The 23454-nt window shown below is 62.0% G+C and overlaps 1 protein-coding gene across 3 annotated transcripts in view; it reads left to right on the top strand.

The window, feature by feature from the left end:
• The window catches only part of PRKCZ (protein kinase C zeta), a 93424-nt gene that overhangs the window by 17083 nt on the left and 52887 nt on the right, over window positions 1–23454 (top strand). The window contains exon 1 of one of the 3 annotated variants that reach the window (XM_031463847.2): window positions 436–480. The exons of the other annotated variants lie outside the window; for them this stretch is intronic. Within the exon in view, the coding sequence (XP_031319707.1) occupies window positions 471–480 (10 nt within the window). The 5' untranslated portion in view covers window positions 436–470. Of the gene's footprint in view, window positions 1–435; window positions 481–23454 lie in introns of those variants that run through there. 3 annotated transcript variants of the gene reach the window in all.

The following is a 23454-nucleotide window of genomic DNA, read 5'->3' as shown; positions in this document are numbered from 1 at the left end:
AAGCCCCAGGGGAGCACACCCGGTGAGCGAGGTGCTGACGCGGGGGTGGGGAGGGGACGTACCCCCTAGATCGGGGCGTGTGTGGCCGAGGCCTGGCTCAGGAAGCAGCCTCATTTCCATCTGACACCCTGGCTGGGGGCCTGCCTGCTGCCTTCTCCGTGGAGGGTCTGAGTGCCGTTGCCAAGCAAGCGTGCGTGTGCGTTGCTGCCAGCGGAGTGTCGGCAGCACCGCGATGGGGAAGCCTGGAGCCCCTGGCTGGCGGCGGCGGCGGCCCGCACCTGTTTCCCCACACTGAGCTCCGTCCGCAGAGCGGCTCAGCTCCCGCAGGCCCCTCGTCCTGGCTCGGTCTTTGCGTGGACAGGTTGCATCGGAGTCTGGGGGCGCAGCCAGCGCTGACAGGCCGGCTCCTCCGCCCTGGCCTCGGAGGTCGGCGATGAGCGTGGCCCCAGCGGCTGGTTCTCCGTTCTGAGATGGTTGGAGGTAGAGTCAGTTGCGCCCGGGGCTGCATGTCACTGGTGGGGATGTGGGGATGTGGGAATGTGGGTGCTTTTCTGACGTCCATTTTGCAAGGTGTTTTTGTAAAAAACAAAAACAACAGCGGACAGCACCCCCCAGGCTGGCGGGGAGCCAGGCGGGTGGGCTGCAGGGTGGCAGGCTCCCCCTCGTGTGCACGGTGCTGGGGTGGCGAGGAGGCCCTTCCAGACAGAGTGCACCCCTCCCCCAGGGGCAGAAGGGCCGCTGAAACACTGGCTGCTCTGTAGCCGGCCCGGGTCGCAGGGCGACCCGTCTGTGTTTAGACCCTGGAACTGGGAGACGAGCGGTCCGTTGGTGGGGTGTGTGGGAGAGGGGCGGTGTTGGCTTGCACGTGTGCTGGCCGGGGAGCAGAAATCAGCTGTGTCATAGTTTCTTCGGAACTGCTTGGCCTCTTTCCTCCTCGCCATCACGCGCCGCCAGTGCAGGGCCGCGGGGACCCTTGGAGGGCAGACACTGCCCTGGGACCGCGGCTTTCCGGCCTCGGGGCCTCGGCTGGGCTCCGGGGAAGCCGTGAGTGGGGCGGGCTGAGGCGTGCCCCCATCCTGTGTGGATGCTGCCGGTGGGGCTGCGGCAGGGTGCACCTGCGTCCGCGTCCGGGCAGGTCTGAGCGGCTTCACCGCCTTCCTGCCTTCACGCGCCAGCCGCCAACCGGCCGCCTTCTCGGCGTTCCCAGCCCCGGCGGTTACGTAAGGAGTGTGTGTGCGTTCACCCAGCCCAGAGCCTGGTAACCTTCCAGCGTTACTTCCACGGCTGCCAGTCGGTCTCACGGAGCAGCCGAGTGCCCTGGTCAGTCCAGACTGGGCACTCCAGGTGGAGGCCACCCTCGGCCACCCCCTGGACACCGACTCCCCCCGTCAGGGTTGTCTGCGGTCCCAGCGGGAACTCCCTGCTTCAGGAGCTTCAGGAGCACCCCAGACCCCCGTCTTGTTCCCCTGATATCAGTGTGGCCGGGGGGCTGGGTCTCTTCTGACTCCCCAGGACAGCGAAGCCCACGGAGTTCTCGCCATCTTGGAGCTCAGTTGGCGGGCGGCTGGGGTCTGGCTCCAAACTCCACTGAGGATCCACAGCCATGGGTAGCAGTTGCTCCCTTGCTGGCACCCTGTGCTGGGGGCTGTCCTGCAGAGAGGAGGAGGGCTCGGAACCGCGCCCTGCAGAGCCAGGGCCGAGGTGACACCCGGTCAGTCCCACTGAGGACAAACCCTCTTTGCAGGTCCCACGCCTCTCGGCTGCATCCTGAGAGCGGAAAGCCTTCCCGTTCCCCGCCTCCCCGCCTCGCGCCCAGGGGCTGGGCCACCTTGGTCAATCCCCGCTGCCCCGGGCCTTTGCTTGTGCTGTTCCCGCTGTTCCCGCCGCTCCCGCAGGGTGAGCGGCACTTAGGGCCACCGCTCCACAGGGGTGGGTGGCGTGTCATGCTCCGTTGGGGTCCCCAGCTCCTAGCCCAGAGCAGGGTGTCCATCCGTAACAGCTTGTTATTTTGTGGGAGGGGCAGGAACCCCATTGTCCACAATGAACTGCCTGAACCAACTGCCCACGGAGCGTTTGAGTTGTCCTGTGATGAAGCTGCGGACATCACCGCTCACACAGGAGGGGCCCCGCAAGGTCCCCGCCGGTGTGTCTGGGCGTGACGGTTTATTTTTAGGGTTACCCTGGCATGTAGAGCAGGCCACCTCATTCACTTTTCGTTCTGCCTTTCGTTCGTGTCTCGAGGCCAACGCCGGGCCCAGCCCGTTCTGCTCCCCGGGGGTCAGACCGTGAGCCGGGGCCCCGCCCCCTCCAGGGGAGGGGCCAGGTCGGGAGAGGCCCGGGTGCCAGCTCGCTGGCGAGCCGTCCTTTGTGGGTGCTTGTTCCTAAGGTGTGGTGATGGCTGGCGGCGTGGGGGCTGTCTCAGCTCATCTCAGTCCCTGATCACTGACTGGGGGAACAAGACTTCGTACACACGACGCTGGTGGCTGGAGGGGACCCTGAATTTGTGCTTAAGTGTTTAATCTGATGGCTTGAGTGTGTCTGGTCTTTTTAAAGTCTGCCTTTTTTTTTTTCTAAGCACAGTTTGTCTTTAAGTTGACTTTTTTTTTAAGTTTTATCTTTCTGTTTATTTATTTTGGGGGGTAATTAGGTTTGTTTGTTTACTTATTTATTTAATGGCGGTGCTGGGGACTGAACCCAGGACCTCCTGCTTGCTAGGCACGCGCTCCACCATTGAGCTGCATCCTCCCCCTAAAGTCTGCTTTCTCAAATGCCTCTTTTAAATGTGGCAAGTAAAAAAAGATTTAATTTACAGCAAAATGGAGCGTCTCCACGTTGGCTGTGGGAAGGGCCCCCGAGAGCGAGCTGTGGCCAGGGCCCGGGGCTGCCCGGTCCACGTGGCCCCATGCCCCCCGCCTGCGCCTCCGTTTCCGTCCCTGTGAAATGGGTTTGTCGGGAAGATGGAGTGAGGCTCGTCCTGGTCCGGAAATGCTGGTGTGTGGACTTTGTCCTGTTCCTCATTTTCACGTCCAGAATTATGGGTTCCTTATGTTTCTATTTTAAGATGTGAACAGTCCACGTGGTTTAAGGAGAGGGAACAGGTGTCTCCAGGCTCCCTCCCACCCTTCAACCGGCTTGCTTTCAACTGCGCGGAACGTGGCTCTTCCCGGGCACTTTTTTCCAGATTCCCAAGCCGTGCTTCCCCGCGGGGCGTTGCTTGTTCCGCTCCCTCTCGGGGCGCGTCTGCTCGGCTCGCCTCCCTCTGCGCCCAGGGGGGCTGTGTAATCACTGAGTGTTTGTGTTTCATGGGTTTCGTAAGTATTCGCGAGCCGCTCGGTCCGTTTCCTGTCCTGTGTGACTTCGGGTTTCCCTTATGGTTAGTACGTGTCTTGATTTTCCTCCATAGTTTTCTTAAGTCCTGTCTCAAATTTGCCCACAATCTTCCCGGAGCAGGGGCCGCCCTCCCTGGACGCCGGTGGCACGGCCCTCCTGGTGCCCTCAGGCCCTGCACAGCGGGTCCGGGAACCTCGCATGCGTCATCCGCGAGCTCCCCCTCCGCGCTGCTCGGCCGGCTTCCTCCATCCCCAGCCCCTCTGTCCCCTTGGCTTAATGTCCAGTGGAGACCCCTCCAGAGATGGTGTGAGACGGGGGCGGGGGGCACATCTTTTGAGACCTAGTGGGACGCGCGGGCTGGTCTGGCTGGGTATGGAGCCCGCGTTAGGACAGCGCGCGGTGCCTGGGGACTGGCTGTCGCCCACGCGCTTCCTGCCTGGTCGCTGCTCAGAGGCCCCTCACTGTTGTGTGTTTTCGCTCCCCTGGAGGTCTCAGGGTCTCAAACTCCTCGGTGACGTGCCCGGACGGGGACCTCCCCGGCCCTCGTGCTGGGAGCTCTCCGCGGGAAGCGGGGCTACGGTGCGGCGGCTCCCGCCCGGCTGCGCCTTTGCCCGTCGCCTCGCTTCTCGTGCCCTTCCCCGCGGCCCCCGCCGACCCCTCGTGGGCCGGCCCTCTGGTTGTCCGTCCCCCACTGCTTCTGTCTCGCCTTCTCTTGCTTTTCTTGTCCGAGCCGCCTCCTGGGGTTGCTGTCTTGTCCTTACTTTCCTGCTTCCAGGAGCTCCTTTGTGACCCTGAAGGTCCGTCCTGGGTCAGAGAGTGTCCCGCTCTTGTGCCAGCGGTGGGAGCTCACGCCGCTTCTTCGAGGTTATTAACTGTGGTGCGAGGCCCTGTCTGTCGCCCAGAGGCGTTGCGGGAGCCACCGAGCGCTTGGCTTTAGGTCCATGCGTATGTCGGTCGCCCGTTGCACCGCGGGTGGGTGCCCGCTATCGTCACCTTCCTTCCGTGCAGAGAGTGGCGCCCGAGGGACGGGGGAGCAGGTCGTTTCCCCCCTCACACAGCAGTACCGGCCCCGCTCAGACCCTGGTAGGCAGGGTGGTGGCCGTGGGCAGGGGAGTGAGGCGCTCACTTTGAGCCCTCATGTCCTTGTTCTCAGGCATCCCTTGGGCCCTCCTTTGGTTCCACCCGGGGTCTTTTTCTTGGTTTGTTTTGCTGGGAGGTGTGCCCTTGGTCATGTGCCCACGTGGACGGCCCGGCGCAGTGTCCCGGGTGCCCTGTGCCCCTGGCCGAGCCCCTGTCCTGCACGCCGCCTCAGGTGAGGCTGGGGTCTCCTCCTTAGAGACCGTGGGCGCCCGTCTCCTGCGCCCAGACCCTCCAGCTCGTGGCCTGGCGGGGCTCGGCCCGGCCCATCTCCTGCGGACCGTGGCCGCCCGCTTCCCAGGGTCCTGCTTGTTGGTGCTGTTGTGGGTTAATCAGTGTTTCTCTTCCTTTGACTGTGGTCTTGGAGGGGACGGAGGTAAATGATTGTGTTTGCCTGGACACCCCCTCCAGTGACTCAGGAGAGCTGGTGCTGGGAAAGGCCTTCCCAGGTGACGCGGGTGAGCCTAGACGGCCGGGCCCGTGTGACCTGGGGTGGAGGCCGAGGGGTGGGTGAGCCCCAGGCGGAGTGGAGGCCGAGGGGGGCGGAGCTGGGGCACCTGCAGGCGCTTCCCAGCCCTGGCCTCTGTGTGATTCAGCAGCCTCTGTGTTCAGAACAGTTCTGCTTCACAGGAAACGGAGAAGGCGGCACGGGACCCAGCAGTTCCCGGACGTTCGTTACGTTAACGGTCCCGCGCTGGCACAGTTCCGTGAGCTCAGTCCCCTTCCCTCAGATTTCCATTCTTTCCCGTTATGTCCTCTTCCCACCCAGGACCCCACGGGACATTCCGTCGTCACGTGTCCTCGGGCTCCTCTGGCTGAAAAGTTCCTCTGACTTCCCTTGTTTTGTGACCTGGGCGTTTTGCAGGAGTGCCGGCCACGTGTCTGTGGAACGTGCCCTGACGTGGTTTGTCTGAGGTTCTTCTTGGGGCTGGACCGGGGCAGGGGTTTGGGGAGGAAGCCCGGAGCTGCAGCCCCTCCCATCACGCCAGGCCGGGCTCCTGCTGTCACCTGCTATCACCTGCTCTCACGGGGTGCAGCCTTGCTCCCCTGGCGTCCTCCCGCAGAGTCCCCCTCCCCTCCCTTCATCCTGTCCTCTTGGGAAGGACGTCACACAGCCCACCACAAGGGGAACTTTCTGCACGAGGGCGGCTGTCCTCTGTCTCTTTCTCTCCGTGTCGGGCTGGACCCACAGGTGCTGGTCCCACCTGCACCAGGGTCAGCGTCCTGTACGGCTGTTGCTGCCCCTGTGGCTCCGGCTCTGCCCGCTGGGGGCTCTTCCAGGGGGCCTGGGGGAGTGGGGGCCAGAGCCCGGCCATCAGGGGCGGTGCTAGGCGGTCGAGGTGGGACCCCGTTTGGGGTGAGGCGGGGGTCTCTGCCCCCACCAGGTGCTCCACCCAGCCAGGCAGGAGGGGGAGCTTGAGGTGGGGCATGGACCCCCACAAGCCCGGCCTGGACACAGGCCCTCCCTCCGTCCCTTCTCCTGGCAGCTCTGGGGACCCGGGTGCTTTTGCACAGAGGAGAGAGGATGGTGGAGGCGGGAGCGCGGAATTCCAGAGCCTCCATCACCTTTATAGCAGTGCAGCACCCGCCTTCGGGCGTCAGGTCTCTGCGGGCGCCTCCCCTACGGCCATCATCCCTGAAGCGGCCGTGTTAACACAGGCTCGGCCCGGCCCTCCCGGTCCTGTCCATCTCTGGCTCAGAGGCCGCGGAGCTGCCCTGGCCAGCCTGACCCAGAGCATCTGGCGGTGGTTCTGGTCCCACCAACAGGCAGACTGGCAGCCCCCGGCTCCCACTCATGTGCCCCTGCTCTGGCGCCATGTCCAGGGAGGGGCCCTGAGCAGCCACGGGATGGAGCCGGCCCGCCGCGTCTTCCCGGGAGCAGGTCTGCCGGCGCTTCATTCCCTGTGGCCAGTGAGGGGGGTGCGTCCTTGCAGAGGCTGTGACTGCGCCCGACCGGGCAGCCTGTGAGTTTGCTTCGTTAACTCAGTGTCTGGGTTGGAAGTGGCCTCAGCACGCGCCCTCGAGGGGCAGGAGGCTCTGGTGGCCACCGTTGCTGCTCTCCCGGGTGTGAGCGCTCCCACCTGGCTGCTCTGAGCTCGTGCGTCACTGGGAAGTGGTCAGTGCCCTGCATTCCGTGCAGCCTCTGCAGGTGCGGAGAGCGGTGAGAGGGCGGACGCTCCCCTGGTGCCGTCGGGAGCTAGCTGCACGTGCAGTTCCCCGCGAGGGCCTCTGGGACTCCGTCCGCAAGTGGAGGTGGGATGTCGGGGCAGACCCCGCAGGCAGGACGGATTTCACGGGTGGGCTATCTGCACCCATGAGCCTCCTGCTGGCCGTCTCCCCCCTCCCTGTGATTCCACAGGTGGGTGGGGGTCCTCTGTTGCTGAGCAAGGAGTACGGGGAGGGAGCCAAGTGTTCAGGGGCTCCTTGGTGTGTCTGGACCAGCTCAGGGTGGGCACTGTGGCACTGTGGGGAACAGTGTGGCAGGACGGCAGGAACAGACTTACAGGGAGTGGTGCGCTCAGAGTCATGGGAGGGTGAAGGCTGGATGGTGTCAGGAGAGGCACCCGGGGTCTGCTGCAACCCTTAGCTTTTATGTCATGAATTGTACTTTCTTGGATGGTGTTTTGTTCCAACAAAAATTTATCAGTAGCTTCTTCAACATCTTGTGTACTTTTTGCTGGGAAGATGAGACCCAGGCTGCAGGCTCCCAGCTTCCCGGTCTGTCAGTCACGCTGCACGCTGGCCGACGCGGGAGCTGGGGCTCCGAGGGAGACTGTGCTGGGTCTCACCTGGGACCCCAGGCTGGCCAGCGACAGCCACATGAACAGCCCAGCTCTTGCCAAACCAGTCTCTTGTTTATTGCATTAAAAAAAAAGTCCTTTCTTATCTGAGGGTGCCTCTCCGAGCCAGTGCTGTCCAGTGGTTTTGCCTCAACCCCGGACACCTCCCAGACCCACGGAACGCAGGGCGTGTCCCTGTCACACACGTGGTTTCCGAGGTCGTGGGCGCTGTGCTGTTGTGGAGCTGTGGCCATTTCTCGTTCTGTCTCTCCCTTTACCGACGTCAGTTGGCATTTTACGCTGTAGAGAGCTGCCCCTCCCTCCAGCCTTAACAAAAGTCATACCAGTGCAGACTGGGGGTTTCTAAACCTTGAGTTTATTAAAATCCATTTCTGTCATTTTTTTTTGGTGGGGGGAGGTAATTAGGTTTATTTATTTATTCTTAGGGGAGCTACTGGGGCGTGAACCCAGGACCTCACGCATGCTAAGCACGTGCTCCGCCTCCGAGCTGTACCCTTTTCTGTCAGTATTTATTTTGAAGCTCAGGTTCTCTGCATTTGGCCTCAGAGCCTGCAGAAGCGGCTCCCACCAGCGCCGGGCTTCTCCCCACTTCCTGGCCCCATCGCCTCTTGGACGCTTGGGCTGCTGGTTCCTGCCTGGAGCGGCCGTTTCTCCAAGGCCCAGCTTCCTCTCGGTGGAGAAGGGCTTTCGGGCTGTGAGTGCCTGTCACTCCCGGGAGTGGGGTCCGAGCTCCCGGCGGGACTCGGAGCTGCCCCGGCCCCCCCGCTTGCATCCGGGCCCCCTCTCCCCATGCGGGGCTTCTGGGGCCACCACGCGGACGCAGACGAGCTCAGAGCGGCTGCATCAGGACGGGGGTCCGCGCCCACGTGCGGGCCAGTTTCCCTGTGGTCTTGGTCCTCGGTCGGTCGCCGCTCCCAGCGCGGGTTCAGTTGGAGGGCGGCCCTGGCTGCGTGTCAGCGTGCGAGCCCGTCAGGTTCACTTCCTGCTGTTCCAGGGAACTTCCCGTCCTTATTTGCTTCTGCTGTTGGTTGTATGACTTACTGACATGATGGAAAAACGAGCGCTGTGTGCAGAGATTCCCGTCCGCGTGCTCTCACCACGTGCACCCAATTTCAGGCATGTTTTGGCTGGTCCTTCATGTGCTGCTTTTTGTGAAAACAGGCGTGTGTGTTGCTGACTCTCTTGTTGCATGAAGAGTCGCCCAGTCAGTGTGTCCTTCCCCGTTCTGCCTCACAACGAGGCTGGAAATAACAGAAGTGGTAAGTGTGACCGACAGCGGGGCGGGTGCAGCTCCGTGGCAGAGCGTGTGCCCAGCGTGCACGAGGTCCTGGGCTCAGTCCCCAGCGCCTCCTTTAAGAATAAATAAATAAGCCTAATTACCTCCCCACAAAACAAACAAAAAACTGCCCCCCAAAAGGTTTTAAAAATTAAAAAAAAAATTGAAGTACTGACAGTATCACAGAATCCGGAAGAGCCACGTCACGAGACTCATCTGTGAGACTGCCCGGCGGACTCTGGTCCCGTCCGTGTTTTCTGGCTGCGGGCACTTTGAGCGCCTTTCCCTCAAGCGGCAGGCGCTGCTGAGAAACCTCCCCGGTAGTTACCTCAGTCTTCCCGGTGGTGTGGTTGGCGAATCTTTACTTCCTGCACATTCAGAACATCCTAACTTTTCCAGGGCTCCCGTTATTATTGGTAACGTCAGTTTTTAGGATTGTTTTCAAGTCCGGGGGGGTCCCAGTGGGTTTCTCTCACTTGGGATCTGTGAGGCGCCGGGGCATCTCAGCCTTTCTTGTGCAGTGACTCCTCCTAGGTGTCCTCTGAGACAATAATCGTGCGCTGGCCATTCTGCTGTCAGGGTCCTTGTTACAGTCACCCGTTGCAAAAACCTTGTGTTACTGTCTTTCATGTTGTGGTTTTTTGGAGATGCTCGCAGCGTATGGCTCGACCCAGGATTTTTGTAAAATCACAAATACAGCCTGGCACACAAAGTAGCAGCTGCCCCTGGCCCTGCTGAAGGCGTGTGCCCTCCACGTGAGGCTTTGAAGCTGCGCTGAGGTTCTGGCCCTCGTCCTACAGAGCGTCTGAGGCCAGCGAGGCTCCCACGTCCACTGCGCTCCCAGCACACCTTCCTCAGTTGGCTGCGGCCAAGCAACACAGCAGAAAAGTTAACATCTAACCCTCCTGTATGATTCTTTCCATTAAGGCTGTATTTTTTAGAGCAGTTTTAGACTCACAGCAAAATCGAGAGGAAGATACAGAGATTTCCCACGTACGCCCCGCCCCAGGCTCCCCGTTGTCCCCCTTCCCAGCAGAGGGCACGTCTGTCACAGCGGGCGACCCTGCGTCATCACCCAGAGCCTGTCGCGTCCCCTGGGGGCCACTCTGGGTGTTGTGCGCTGTGAGTGTCCCCCGTTACAGCATCACACGGCGAGGCTCGCCGCCCCCCAGCCCCCTGTGCGCCTCCCGCCCACCCCTCCCTAGCACTGACCCTGGCAGCCGCCGCTCTGCTCCTGTCTCTGGAATTCTGCCTTTTCCAGAACGCCGCATCGCTGGAGCCATTCAGTCTGCAGTCTTTTCAGACTGGCTTCTTTCAGTGGTCGGGGCGTGCGTTTAAGGGTCTTCCCTGCCCTTTCGTAATTTGGTAGCTCATTTCTCTTTGGTGCTGAGTAATATTCCACTGCCTGGATGGACCACAGCTTGTTCATACGTCACCTACTGAAGGGCGTCTCGGTTGCTCCCAAGTTTTGTCAGTTATGAGTAAAGCTGCTCTAAACACCCACGTGCAGGCTTTTGTGTGGACGACAGTTTTCAGCGCCTTTGGATAAATACCAGGGAGCACGATGGCTGGACTGTGTGGTAAGACTGTGTTTAATTTTGTGAGAAATCACCAGACTGTCTCCCCAGGGCCTGCACCGTCTGCATTCCCACCAGCGATGACCGGGCGGAAGTTCCTGTTGCTTCGCGTCCTCGCCAGTGTCTGGCGGTGTCAGTGCTGGATTTTGGGGATTCTGACAGGTGCTTCTTAACTATTTTTAGTGCACAGTTCAGAAGTGTGAACCACACCCCACGTTATGCAACAGACCTCAGGAACTTTTTCGCCTTCTTATCCACTTTTAAACAAGGAAGAATTCTGTGAAAGATGGGAGATAAACGCTGGGTTTGGAGCACCGCGGCTCACAGGGTGAAGGCTTTGTCGTGGGCCGAGGCGCTCACAGCCGGGAAGGGGCCCTGCCGCACAGAGAGCCGTGATGCCGGCGCCCGTGGGCGGGGCCCTGAGACGCCACGTGGTTCTTGTGGCTCAAGTGTCACCGAGTAGACCTTTGCTCAGAGGGATTTCAATGATCCCCTATCTTTGCAGCAGTTATTTTGGTCTTAGCTCGTCACCCAGAAAATGTTGGCGCCATTGCCAGGGGAGAGCTGAGCAGCGTGTGTCCTGTCGTGAGGAAGATTTATTGTGGGGAGGGTGCGTGAGTAAGCTAGAGGTGGCTTTTCTTCTGGAGCAGCATGGCCGGGGGGACCGTTTCTCTGCCCCTGTGTGTGGGGACGGCGCTGTTGCTGGAAGCAACCTGCTAAGGAGGAGCTTCTGACTTAAAACCGGGCACGGCCCCGCCCCGTTGCGGCCACAGGGGAGCTGGCCCGTGGTGGGAGGTCTGGCCTCGAGGTGGGGCTGCGGGGCCGGGCGTGAGGGGCCGGCGGCCTGGTGACTGGCACGTGCTGGCCGCCTGGACACAGGCGGTGAAGGCGGCCTTTGTTCTGCGGGGGCAGGGCCCCGCTGAATGGCGGCTCTCTCTGCCTGCCCCGGGCGGCGGCGGCGGCTCTGTGTGGGGTGCCACGGCCCCAGGTGCTGGCTCCGTCGCTTCCTTCCGTGTGGCCTTAGGGTGGGCACTTGCGGCTCCGCGTCCACCTGGCCCAGGCTCCGCCCCCACTGGACGGCCCCACCCCTGCAGGCTGAGGGTGCCTGTAATTCCAGCCTCACTCAGCCGTGACCCCCCTTCACCTCCTCTCCTGCCCCCCCAACACTCCCTCCCCAGGTCAAGCCGGCCCCCTCACTGCCCAGCCCCACCTGCCCTGCAAAGGCCACTCCTGCTAGGAGGTCTGCCGGCCTCCCCCCACCTCCCTCCCACGTCCCCACACCTGCCTTGCTTCCCCCTTCCCTCCCCTGGGGGTCTCTGTTCAAAACCTGTCCCCCCCGACGAAGACTCAGCCCCCACTTGTCCTCTTCCCCAGCACACAGGCCCCCCAGAGTGTCCCCCCCCACCACCAGGGTGTGGGCCGCCTGCTTTGATTTCAGGCGTATCCTTCCAGAGCATTTGCTCAACGAGCTCAGTGAATCGGCCTCTCCTTCCACCGGGAGTGCTTCCAAGGGTCCCTCCCCCGGTCCCGGGAGTGGCCAGCGGTGGGCTGCCAGTGTGCTGCCCGGGTGGACCGTCACCTCTGTTATCTGGGTCAGGCCGCAGGAGCCCCGAGCCAGCCCGGGGCCGGGTCACGTGCGCCACTCGGCCGCCGGGAAGCCTTCGTGGCTGCAGCATATTCGCTCGGCGTCTTGGGAGGGACAGTGTGACTGAGAGTGGACCTGGAGTCCGCACCAGACGGAAGGGGCTTTCCACTTTGTGTTCAAAACAGTGTTTCTGGCTGAAAAGCAACGCACGTTGACTATGGAAAATTTGAAACAGGCAGTAAAATAAACGTAAGGGAAGAAATTTAAATTTCCCTTTATGGTGCTCCTTGGAGAGCAGACCGTTTAAAATTTTACTCTAGCCTCACACGCTTATTGGTATTAAGGAATCACTTAGGCACTGGGTTAATTAAAATTCCTCCCCGTTTTAGCTAATGGTCTGAGGCCCTGCGGCCAGTGGCCGGTCCCGGGACTCCCGAGAGCCTCGCTCCTGACGGACCCCACGGGGCGGGGAGGGGCCTCCCCGAGCGGTGCTGCGAAAGCCTCCGTCTGTGGACGCCCCGGGCCGCTCTGTTCCTTGGTGCAGAATCCCAGAAGAGCGATCGCTCCACCGAAGAACGTAGACACGCGTTTGTCATTCAAACCTTGTGAAGTGGTGGAGCTGCCACGTCTGGTGCGCTTGTCTGCTGGGGTGCAGATGGTTACCCAAACGCCAGAACCCACCCCTCAATCCTGGGCACCCCCCAGTTACCGTCTCGGGGTTTTCACCCCCTTACTTGGACGTTGCAGCGCTGGGTGTCGAAGTACCGACTCCCCAGCCGGCACCCGCGCTGGGTTCCTCCCAGTGGGTGAGGGGCTGGGCTGGTGTCTCTGTGTCTCCATCAGTGGTCCGTGGTCTGACCCGCCTCAGCGTTTGACCATCCTGTTGAGGGACCTTCAGGCTGCGGACTGGCCGGGTGAGGCCAGGGTCGCCTTTCCTTCCGGCTCGGCCCCAGCAGGGGGAGAATTGAGCAGCGTGGACCTGGCCTTCCTGAGACGTGGTTTCTTGGTGAAAACTGCGGGTGGGCCCTGGGAGTCACGGGTGTGCGGGTGTCTGGGGGGCAGGGGCAGGGGCAGGTGGGAGGAGGCCTGACACAGCCAGTTCCTCATGGGAGACCCAGTTTCCACCTGTGGGAGAGTCACCGGGAGGCTGAGGGCCGGGAGGCCAGGTCCGGGATACTGGGGCCTGTCTTGGCCAGCTCAGCTGCGGTAACAAGCACCTCAGGTGGGGCGGCTCAGACAGCAGGAGTCCTCGCAGCTCGGGAGGCCGGGCGCCCGGGGCCGGGGCCAGCGCCTGGTGAGGCCCTGTGCCGCGGGCCGCAGAGGCCGCCTCCCGGCAGTGTCCCCCAGGGGCCGAGGGGGCTCCTTGGGGTCTCTTCACTTGTTATCGGGATGCTGATCTCATGACCTCATCTCACCGCAGCCGCCTCCCAAAGGCCCCGCCTCCAAGTGCCGTCACCCTGGGGGTCTGTGTCCCCACTTGTGGATTTGGGGACACGGCCCCGCCCTAGCAGTCTCCAGTCTGCAGGCGCTGGGAGGGTGCAGAGGGTCCAGGCGGTGTGTTTCCAAGGAGCAGGGACCGGGTGGATGGGCCTCAGAGAGCACGAGGTGACCTGGTGACCAGGACAGGCGCCCGGGGGGCTGCGCTCTGTATGATGCTGGAATGAAGACGTGAATGTGAGGACGTGGGCTGGTGGTGTAGACATCCGGGATTGGGGGCTTGTCTGCCTCTGGTCCTGCGGCCCCTTGCGCTGGCAGGGTCTGCATCGTGTCCACAGACGGGGCGGCTGAACCAGCACGAGCCTAGAGACTCCCGTGTGGGCAGGGCTGGCTCCTTCTGAGGCAGAGGAGGGTCGGTCCCCGGCCCCTCCTGGGCTTGGAACGGGTCTTCACACTCACACGTGTGCTTCTGCACGTGTCTGGACCTGAATCCCCCCACCTTTTTATGAAACCATCAGTCATTTTGGACCAGGGGCCACCCTGTGACCTGATTCCCTGTGACCTAAAACGTCTACAACGACCCTGTCTCCAAATAGGGCCTGATCTGAGGTGCGGGGTCAGCACTTCAACAGGTGGACTTGGGGGGACACAGTTCGGCCCTGAACGGGACCCCCAGAGGTTCAACCACAGGGTCCCCACAGGTTCATGTCCCGGGAGGCCTGCAGGCTTCGTGGCAGGTGTCCTCTCTGAGTCAGGAAGCAGAAACTGCCTGCACATTTGTGGTTGGCGGCGCGTGACTGAGCACAGGGGCCCCGCTGACCTGGGTGTGGTCTGAGATCCATGTGCGGGGCCCCGAGCCCAGCACCCCCCACAGGGTCCATCGTGCAGCCCAGGGGACACGGTCTGGCTGTGACGTCCTCACCTGCAGCCACTCCCCCATCCTGGAACCTTCCAGGCAGGAGGCTCCGGTCACTGGGCAGAGTCCCATGCTCAGACAGCCTTGAAGAGACCCCGATGCTTCTCCCATGAGGCCTTGCACGTGCAGGAGGGAAGCTCCACGCCCCGTTGCCTGTTCCCGGCGTGTGGCTCGCTTGCCGGGCGTGGCGTGACCGGGCCCTGGGCCCCGGGCCCCAGCCCCCGGCCGAGGTGTCTGGGACGGGGCCTGCCTGGTGTGCTCGCCTCAGTGGCTTGGCTTCTGCACACCTTGCAGAGGCTGCTTTTCCTTGACATTATGATCCAAGCAGATTGTTGAATCCACTTTGCGAATGCCGTTTCTGAAGACTGCCGAGTGTGCCCTCCTGCGGGTGCACATTAATAAGAGAGACAGAACTAGCCCACGAGCCGAATCCAGCCCATCAGTGGGTTTTGCTGGTTTTTTAAATCTTGGGAAAATACACGTAACGCGAACCTTACCGTTTTAACCGTTTCTAAGCGCACAGCTCCGCAGCTAGCGCACGCTCACGGTGCCGTGCAGCCACCCCCCGCCGTCTGCAGAGCCTTCTCATCTTCCCAGACTCAGGCTCTGTCCCCGTGAAACACACTGCCCGCCCGCCAGCCGCGGGCCCCACCCTCCCGCTTTGCCTTGGTAGGACTTTGAATCCTCCGGGTCCTCACAGGGGTGGGGTCGCACACTGCGTCCTTTGGGGCTGACTTACTTCGCTCGGCACGATGTCCTCATGGCTCTTCTGCGTGGCGCCTGTGTCAGAATTTCCCCGCTTTTGAAGGAGCGCGGACATAACACGTTCCCCGCACCCGATCACCACTGGCGGGCCCGGGGCGGCGTCCACGCTTGGCCCTCGTGAGTGAGGCTGCTGTGAACGTGGCTGTGCAAGTATCTCTCCTGGCCCCGCTCTCGGCTCTTTTGGGAACACACTGGCATGTGAAATTGCTGGCTCGCATGACAATTCTACTTGTAGTTTTTGAGGGCCCGCCGGAGCGGCGCCGTCTTACATGCCCCGGCAGCACACGGGGGCCGTGTCCTCACGTCCTCGCCGACGCTGGTGGTGTTTGGTCTCATTCTGCGGGGTGTGCGGTGGTGCCTTCGCTGTGTGCTGGCGCGTATCCCTGACAGTCCGTGACGCTGAGATGTCTTCTCCTGTCTGTCGGCCAGCAGTCCACCCTCTCTGGAGAAATGTCAGTTCAAACCTTTGCCTGTTTGGGAACTGGGTTGTTTGTGTGTTGCTGGGTTGTCCCGGTCGGTCGTTAGTGACAGCCCCCAGGCCACGCGACTCGAGCTCAGCCCTCTCTGGACACTGCGGCAGGCAGGGGCACTGGACGGCCTTGTCCCCCCGGGGGGAGGACCCACAGGCGTCTGTGATGTTGGCATGAAGAGGGGATGACTGTTTCCTTCTCTTTTACTTTCTTTTGATGTTTTCCAAACCTTTAATCAGACTTCTTTTTATATTATAATTCATTAAAGAGGAAAAAGACTCGTATGGAGGAGGAACTGTTGTATCAGAAACTACTTGTCAGCTTGTGAGAGTTACTCCGTCCTCAGGAGGAAGTGGGTTAATCCGTCCTCACTGCCAGCAGTGTGACCACTGGGCGAGCAGGACTCACTGCTTCCCCCAGACTCTCGTGCTCCCGCAGGACGTGGCCAGGGTGACAGGGCAGCCTCGTAGGGCAGCCTGGCCCATGGGGAGACCAGCTCAGCCTGGGAGAAGGGGCGGCAGCCGGGATCCCGCCTCAGGGGTGCCCGGCTGGGAGCAGAGCACAGGCGCTGGCGCTCTGAGTGGCCGCTTCCTGGCCCAGCTCCCGTCCTTCCTGGGAGCATCTGCTGGTGAATGAAAACCACCTTCGTGTTCTTAGCTCTGGGTCTTTGATGAAACAGCGCGGCCCAGTGGACTTGGAGGCTGAGGGTTTGTCTGGGACGTGAGCCTTGCGTGGGTGTTCCTGGACGTGAGCAAAACAAGCATGAATTATTCATGAGTTGTAGCTGATCTGTCTTTGTACAAAGAGAGCTTTTAAATTTAATCATTTTTAGGTTTTCGAGGTGAGCAGGGCAGGGAGGGCCACGGGGAGGAGGGCGGGCGGGGCTGAGCGCCCAGGCCCCTGAGCTCAGGAGGCAGAGACACCGGGCCGGGCGGCGGCTCTGAGGGCCCGTCCCGGCCAAGACGTTAAAACTGGGCTCCAAGATCTTAAACCTAACGGACTTCACGCTCATTTGCCTCCCACACGTGTGGGAAGCACCGGCCACACTCAGTTCCAAGTGTGAGAACCAGCTGCAGCCCTGCTGTTCCAGAGGCCCGGCCCCAGGTGCGCGGGAGGGCTGCGTGGCAGGTCATTTGTGACAGAAGCATAAGGGAAGTTGCAGGGCCCGCCAGGGGTCTCCCGCCTGCGAGGGGCTGCTGCTGGAGCCCCGACCCCTGGCCAGTGGGGAGGAGTGGGCGGCCCTTGGCCGAGCTCATGGTGGCTGCTCCCTCCTGGGTGTGGACACAATGCAGACGGGTGTGGGTGGGCGTGGATGCTGCAGAGACAGATGTGGACAGCGTGAGCGAGTGTGGACAGGTGTGGAAGCCGTGTGGACTAGGGGAGACAGGTGTAGACAGTGGGGTGCTATGCAGACGGGTGTGGGTGGTGCAAACAACTTGATCACTGCTGCCTCCTGACCTCCCCTCAGACACTCCTGTAGACCTGGCCTCGCTCTGGGGTATGGAGCTCAGTGCCCTCCTCGGTCCTCTGGTGCCCACGGGCAGGTCTGACTGCCTCGGGGTAGGACCCCACCCGCTCCGCGTGGGGCTTCCAGGTGCAGCCCTGGCAGAAGTGAGTCGGTGGTGACTTTCAACGCTGCCTGTCGTGGGACCCCGTGGCCTGGGCAGCGACCCCAGCCCCTGGCTCTCTGGGAGGACCGTGCGGTCTGGGTGTTTGATGTGAGGGGGTTGAGGGGCCGCCTCTAGCCGGTTTCCCTGGAAGTGGCCCAGTGTCGTGGGACAGCTCCTGACCCTGGGGTCCTAACCCCTCTGTCTTCAGAAGAGAGTCCTGTCCAGGGGGGCTGTCAGTGTTGGGCACCCAGAACCCACACCTCTGAGGGCCCCAGGGCTCTGGTCCTTGCCAGGCTTCCAGGCATGTGGGCAGTGAAAACGGTGCTGGGAGGCCCTGGGGACCCCCAGCGTCTCACAGAGCCGCCTGCAGCAGCCGCCCCCATTCTGGAGACCTGCGTGTGCTCAGAGCTGCAGCAGGCACAACTGGACATGGTGGGAGGGTGCCTGCCCCAGGTAATCCCGGGTGGGGACAGTTCGAGGGCACTCAGTGTCTGGGCCGGGTGCCGAGGTCCATGTGCTCATCAACCAGGGTGGCTTGGAGGGCCACATCTCCTACCGGACACCCCTTTGTCCCCATTCCCTTGGGTGGCCTCCCAGTTTGTCACATCGGTGCAGCCACCTTCCATGGGACACTCTGTCGCACACAGGATGTTGGAGTTCTCCTTTGCTGTCACCGCCCCACCCCAGGCTGTCTTTGGAGAGAGCTGGGAGAAACCTGGCTCTAGTCCAAGCTGCGTGGCCCGGGGCCCGGGGCCCAGCCTTTGACGTCGCTGGGCAGCATCCTCGCTCACCGCCAGGTACCCGTGCGCCCCGAGGGGGCTCGGGGCAGCAGGCTGACTCCCAGCTTCAGCCGGCTCGCTGTGTGCAGGGCAGGGGGCTTTAGAGCCCAGACAAGGAGCAGTGGACCCCCCAGGGGAGGAGCCTGTTCCTCCCCGTGGAGCAGGGAGGGGCCAACCTGGGTCTGTGGGCGACGCCCTCCTGCTGTTCCCAGTCCTGCTCTCCTCCAGGGAGAGAGCAGCTTCCTCCTCCTCCGTTTTGCCCAAGGTCCTGAGCTCTGCCCTGACGGGCCCTTCCTCCACCCAGCTCCTGGGCCCGCCTTCACCCTTCAGTGTGGAAGGGGTGTGGCACCCTGACCAGCCTTGGCCCCTGGCCCTGGGGTGGACTGGGACCCTCCCGGGCACCCCGGGGCTGCTGCCTAGGGGGAGGCTGACAGGTGGGTCCCGGGGAGGTCCAGGCTGCCCCCACCCTCTCAGGAGCTGGTGGCCTTGGAGGGCGAACCTACCTGCAGGGGCTCCAGCTCTCATTCATCCTGGGAGGGGCTGAGGCTCCTGCCTCTCGGGTTTGTGGGGACTCTCGACCGCCTGCGTGTGAAAGGCTATGTCACCTTGTGCTCCAAGGAGCCCCAGGTTCTCTGGGCTTCCCTCGGGGACTTAGGGGAAGCCTGGAACAAACTGAGGTGGGGGTGGGATGTGGGAGGCGTGGCGGGTGCCTGCGCCACCCGCCCCCGGAGGTGGCCCCCAAGGAAGGGGCCTGAGGGCCCCGCAGCTTCTCGCTGGAGCGCAGCCCTGTGGGCCTCATCTTCAGACCGTTCTTGTTTCTCGTGAAGGGAGCGCCCCGGGAGGCAGGAGCTTGAGGCCTGGTCGGCTTGCTGGGTGGGCGCAGGGGCCGCAGCCCGCGTTCAGCTGCAGAACCCCCGCGCGTGCGCCCTTGATGCTTCTGGTTGGCCTCCCGCCGAGTCAGGGCTTGGTCTCCACCGTCTGTGCGGAGCCGGAGCCTGAGCCGGGGTGGAACCCGCAGCTGTGCCCGCGTATCCACAGGCCACGTGGTTGCGTTCATCACCCGAGTAATCAGGCTCCTGCTGCTTTGAACCTCGTGCCACTCTGCCTCTGTGTGACCCACCCGTTGTGCCTCCGGCCTCCCCTGGGACGTCTGCTCCTGGAGCCACGCGGCTCCACGCGCCCCGGAAGCTCCTCCACCCTCTCATCACAGGGCGGGCGGTGACACCTCCACCCCAGGAGCCAGGGCGCTAAGTCGTGGAATTGTAGCGCACGTAGCCTGCGACAGAGCTGCTGTGTCGCTATGATGGGCCTCAGCGTGGCCTCCTGGTTTCCTTCCTGGGTCCTGCCACCCCCCCCCTCCCTCCCCGAGTATGGACATGGGCCCTGGATGCCAGGGCCGGGCCGATGCGGGGAGAGCCTGTGACCTGGGGGACACACTCCCAGTCTCGCCTTGTTAGGGAGCAGACATGCAGAGACAGACGGATAATTCAAAGTTCCAAGTTGTACCTGATGTAAGCGGCGCCAAGACAGGACCACCACGTGGGGAGGGCGTGGCCCATGCCGGGGCCCAGGGGGCCTGCAGAGGGCGTCCCCTCGGGGGAGGCTCAGAGGACATGGGGGCCTGGCCGTGGAAGGAGCGGGCGGAGGGAGGGGTCCCTCTGGTGGGGGTGCATCGTGTGCAGAGGCCCTGGGGGTGGGCACTGTGGCCGGTCAGAGGACCCACCTGGAGAGGCGAAGGGGAGGTGAGGGGCCGCGAACGCGTCTCTGGTCATCCGTTAGTTGTCGTGCATGTTGTGAGCCTGCGAGGCGTTCGTTCCCAGAACTGAACCCTGGGTCTGACCCATTTGCTGTTCCGATTAAGTTGAACGCCAGTTGTCCACGTCCAGCTGAAGCGGATTACTTGCCAAGGAGCAGAAAAACCTTGAAACGCATTTTCAGAGTGACGAACGTGACACAGGGATGTTTTATGTGGGAAGAGACAGCTCAGGACCTGCACCTGGAAGCAGCGAGCTGCAGCCAGCCCCTGTCATGGAGCAGTGTCCCCAGGGTCTTCCCCGCCGGCGATCCCGACCAGGGGCCACGGAGGCGCCGAGCGCAGCCCCGGGCTGGGCGTCCGCTCCCACGGCAGTCCTCCCCTTGGTTAATTTCATTTTGCAGCGGTAGAGGCCGTTTTGCTATAATTACTTCAAAATCTGCCATATGGAAAACACGTCTGTCAGAGGGGCTGCCTGCAGTTTCCAAGGGGCCCACGGAGCCAGCAGCTCTCGTGCTGGTGCATCTCGCTCGTCACCCCCTCACCCCGTTCGCCCAGGTCACCAGCTGTCAGTCAGGACCTCCCCTCCGTCCCCAGCCCGGCGCCCGAGCCGCGCTTTCCCGGCCGGTCGTCTCCCTGGTCTCCGAGGCCTGGGGTCTACACCCAGGGCTCTGCCCACAGGTCTGAATGCCACGTCCGTCCCCTCTGTGGACGACCTTGTCCGACGCTGCCGGGAGGCTCAGGGGGTCTCTGTCACGTTTGGTGATTCTCCCAGCATTTCAGACTTCATCATGCCGCATCGTGCGAGCAGTGATCTAGGATGTTACTGCTGTAATTCTTCGAGGCCGACACGCACCACGCCCGTCTAGGATGGTGGGCTTAATAACTCTGTGTTCGGACTGCTCCACCAACCAGCCCTTCCCCATCTCCCTCCCTTCCTCGGGCCTGCCTCTTCCCAGACACAACAAGGTTGAAATTGGGCCAGTTAATATCCCTACAGCCGCCGCTAGGTGGTCAGGTGGAAGGAAGAGTCACATGTCTCTCGCCTTAAATCAAAAGCTAGAGGTGGTCTGAAAGTCGAGGCAGGCTGAAGGCTGCGCCGAGCTGTGACTGCGAAGGAAAAGTTCTTGAAGGAAATTGAAAGTACTGCTCTGGTGAACCCTCAAACGATGAGGAAGCAAAACAGCATTACTGCTGATACGGAGGAAAACTTCATGGTCTGCCAGAGGGTGAAACGAGCCACAACCTTCCCTGAAGCCAAAACCTCGTGCAGAGCAAGACCCTGGCCCCTTCGGTTCTGAGGAGCTGAGAGGGTCGAGGAAGCTGCAGAAGGAGAGCCTGCAGCCGGCGGAGGCTGGTTCATGAGGTCGAGAGAGAGAAGCCGTCATCACAGTGTCGCAGTGTGGGTGGGGCAGCAGGTGCTGACGTGGGAGCCGCAGCTGGTTCCCCAGGAGATCCCGCTCGGGTCGTGCGTGAGGGTGGCCCCACTGAACAGCGGTTTTTCAGTGTCGACGAAACAGCCTTACGTTGGAGGAAGATGCCCTCTCGGACTCTCACGGCTGGAGAGGAGTCAACGCCTGGCTTCACAGCGTCGCGGGACAGGCTGGCTCTCTGTTAGGGGCTCGAGCAGCTGGCGACTTGGAGCGGAAGCCGGTGATCACTGACCGTCTGAAAACCCCGGGCCCTTCTGGATGACGCTAGGTTTCCTCCACCTGAGCTCCGCACGTGGACAGCAAGGCCTGGACGGCCGCGCCTGTTTGCCACGTGGCTTACTGAGCATCTTAGCCCACTGTCGAGACCACCTGCTCCAAAAAGAAAAAAGATCCCTTTTGAAATATTCCTGCCCGTCCACAAGGCACCCGGCCCCCAGAGCTCTCGGTGACAGACAGGGTTTCACGTTGTTCCCGTGCCTCCTGGCACAGCATCCCTTCTGCGGCCCAGGGATCAGGGAGTTTCAGGCCTTATTGTTCAAGAAATGCATTTCGTGAGGCTGCAGCTGCCATGGACACTCCTCTGATGGCCTGGGCAAGGTCGTCGGTGAGTCCTTTCCGGAAGGTTTTCCACTCTAGGTGCCACAAGGAGCAGGCATGATTCACGGGGAAAGCTCAGAGCATCCACAGCCCCAGAAGTTTGGAGGAAGTCGATTCCAGCCGTCATGGATGACTTTGAGGGACTCAAGGCTTTGGAGGAGGAAGTCGCTGCAGACGTGGTGGGGACGGCAAGGGGACGAGATTGAGACTTGGAGCCTGGAGGTGGGTCTGAGTCGCTGCAGCCTAGGTAGGACTTGCGGGGGGAGGAGGTGCTTCTGGATGAGCAAGGGAAGCGGTTTCTCGAGGTGGAGGCCACGCCTGGGGAAGGTGCTGTGAAAGGTGTTGGAATCACAGCAAAGATGCAGAATGTTCCATAGACTTAGTTGATAAAATAGCGGCAGGTTTGAGAGGATTGACTCCGATTTTGAAGGAAGTTCTGCTGTGACTACAGTGCAATCAAACAGCATCGCCTGCTTGAGCAGTGACTCAGGAAAGGGAGAGCCAGTGTTCGTGATGGGCATCGCTGTGGTCTTGGCGTGAAGAAACCGCCCCAGCCTGCAGCCACCAGCGCAGGGCCCGCGTCGGGGAAGGCCCTGCGGCGGCAAGACGGGCCGGCCTGCTGCCGGCCGCGCTTCCCGCCAGCGAGGCGTGCACTCGGGCTCCGGACACCAAGCTGCAGCGCAGGGGGTGGACTGCAGGCGAGTGTGCACGTGCCTTTCATGGGCCCTGGGAATCCAGACGTGTGTGTGACTCACTTCATGGCAACATTTGCTTTATACTTGCTAGAACCAAACCCACAGTGTCCCCGAGATGTGCCTTATTGGTGGGTAATCTTCGCAACACTCCTAGGCGGTGGGGGTGGGGGCGTGGCGAGAGGCTGCCCCGTGATGCTGGCTGCCTCCCGGAGGCCCGGGGCTCCCGGCACTTCCCCGACTTCCTTGGGTCTGACTTTCTAAAGAGTAAGACACTGAGGAAATAGTTACTTTTTTGGTAAAAAGACATGAAAAGATTCTCCGTCCTAGAGGGCTCTGACAGCAGCACATAAACCCTGCGTCAGAATTTAGCTGTGAGACCTCGGGGCTTCCTCCCCACCTCCAGCAAATTCTTAAAACCTCTTGAAAGCCTTCGTCTCAAGGAGATGCAGGCCCCTTTTGTGTGTTTAATTACTAGAGCTCTGTTGACTCTCAAACATGATCTGAGAAATCTGAAAAAAACGCACCAGATGAGTCCAGTAACCAGAGGGAGGCCAGTGGGCGCCCCCCCCCCAGGGTGGCCCTGGGTCCCCTTCTCTCCTTTGCCCTGGCCGTGAGGCCGTGGGGACCACTAGGGGGGCGGGGGGGCCTGAGGCTCGTTTCCTATTTCCTTGTTCTCCCTTCAGCTTGTGTGTTTCATTCATTTGTTCGTTCCTCATTCGTTCATTCCTTCTAGCTCAGCTGTTGAGACCACGAGTCAGATGACCTCGGTCGAGCGTGGCCTGTGTCACCAGTGGCTGCAGGACCCAGGACAGGGCTCCCTGACCCTGGGAGTGGCGGCCTTGCCGGGCCGGTGTGAGGCCCAGCGCCTGGCGCCGCCCGCTCCGTGCTCTGCGCGGTCCTCCCCTAGCAGGGCTCACAGCTGCCCTATTGCTTGTCCCCCCCAACCCCGCGCCCCGAGCAGCCCTGGCAGGCAGCTGTGCGCAGACGCAGGCCCCAGCGGGCCCCGGGACCTCTGCGTGAGCCCATGTTTCCCTACCCACTGTGTCCCCCCCGTGTCTGCTGCTCTGTTACCTGGAGTTCAAGGCTCCGGCGGGCTTTGGAAATACCGAACAGACCTGGAGTCCTCACCATGCTGCTGTTTCACGAGCCCCGCTGGCCGGCCTGGGAAGTGGAGATGTCAGAGCCTGCCTCCCAGTGGATCCTCAGTCTGGACCAGCATCTGATACCCGGCGGAGGCAGAGGGGACAGAGCAGACACGTGGCGGACGCGTCCCAGGTAGTAAGGGACACGGAG

The sequence above is a fragment of the Camelus dromedarius genome, chromosome 14, assembly GCF_036321535.1.
Source record: "Camelus dromedarius isolate mCamDro1 chromosome 14, mCamDro1.pat, whole genome shotgun sequence".
In the NCBI taxonomy this organism is placed as follows: domain Eukaryota; kingdom Metazoa; phylum Chordata; class Mammalia; order Artiodactyla; family Camelidae; genus Camelus; species Camelus dromedarius.
Note: the sequence above shows the minus strand (reverse complement) of the source record. Positions and strands in the feature narration are given on the sequence as shown.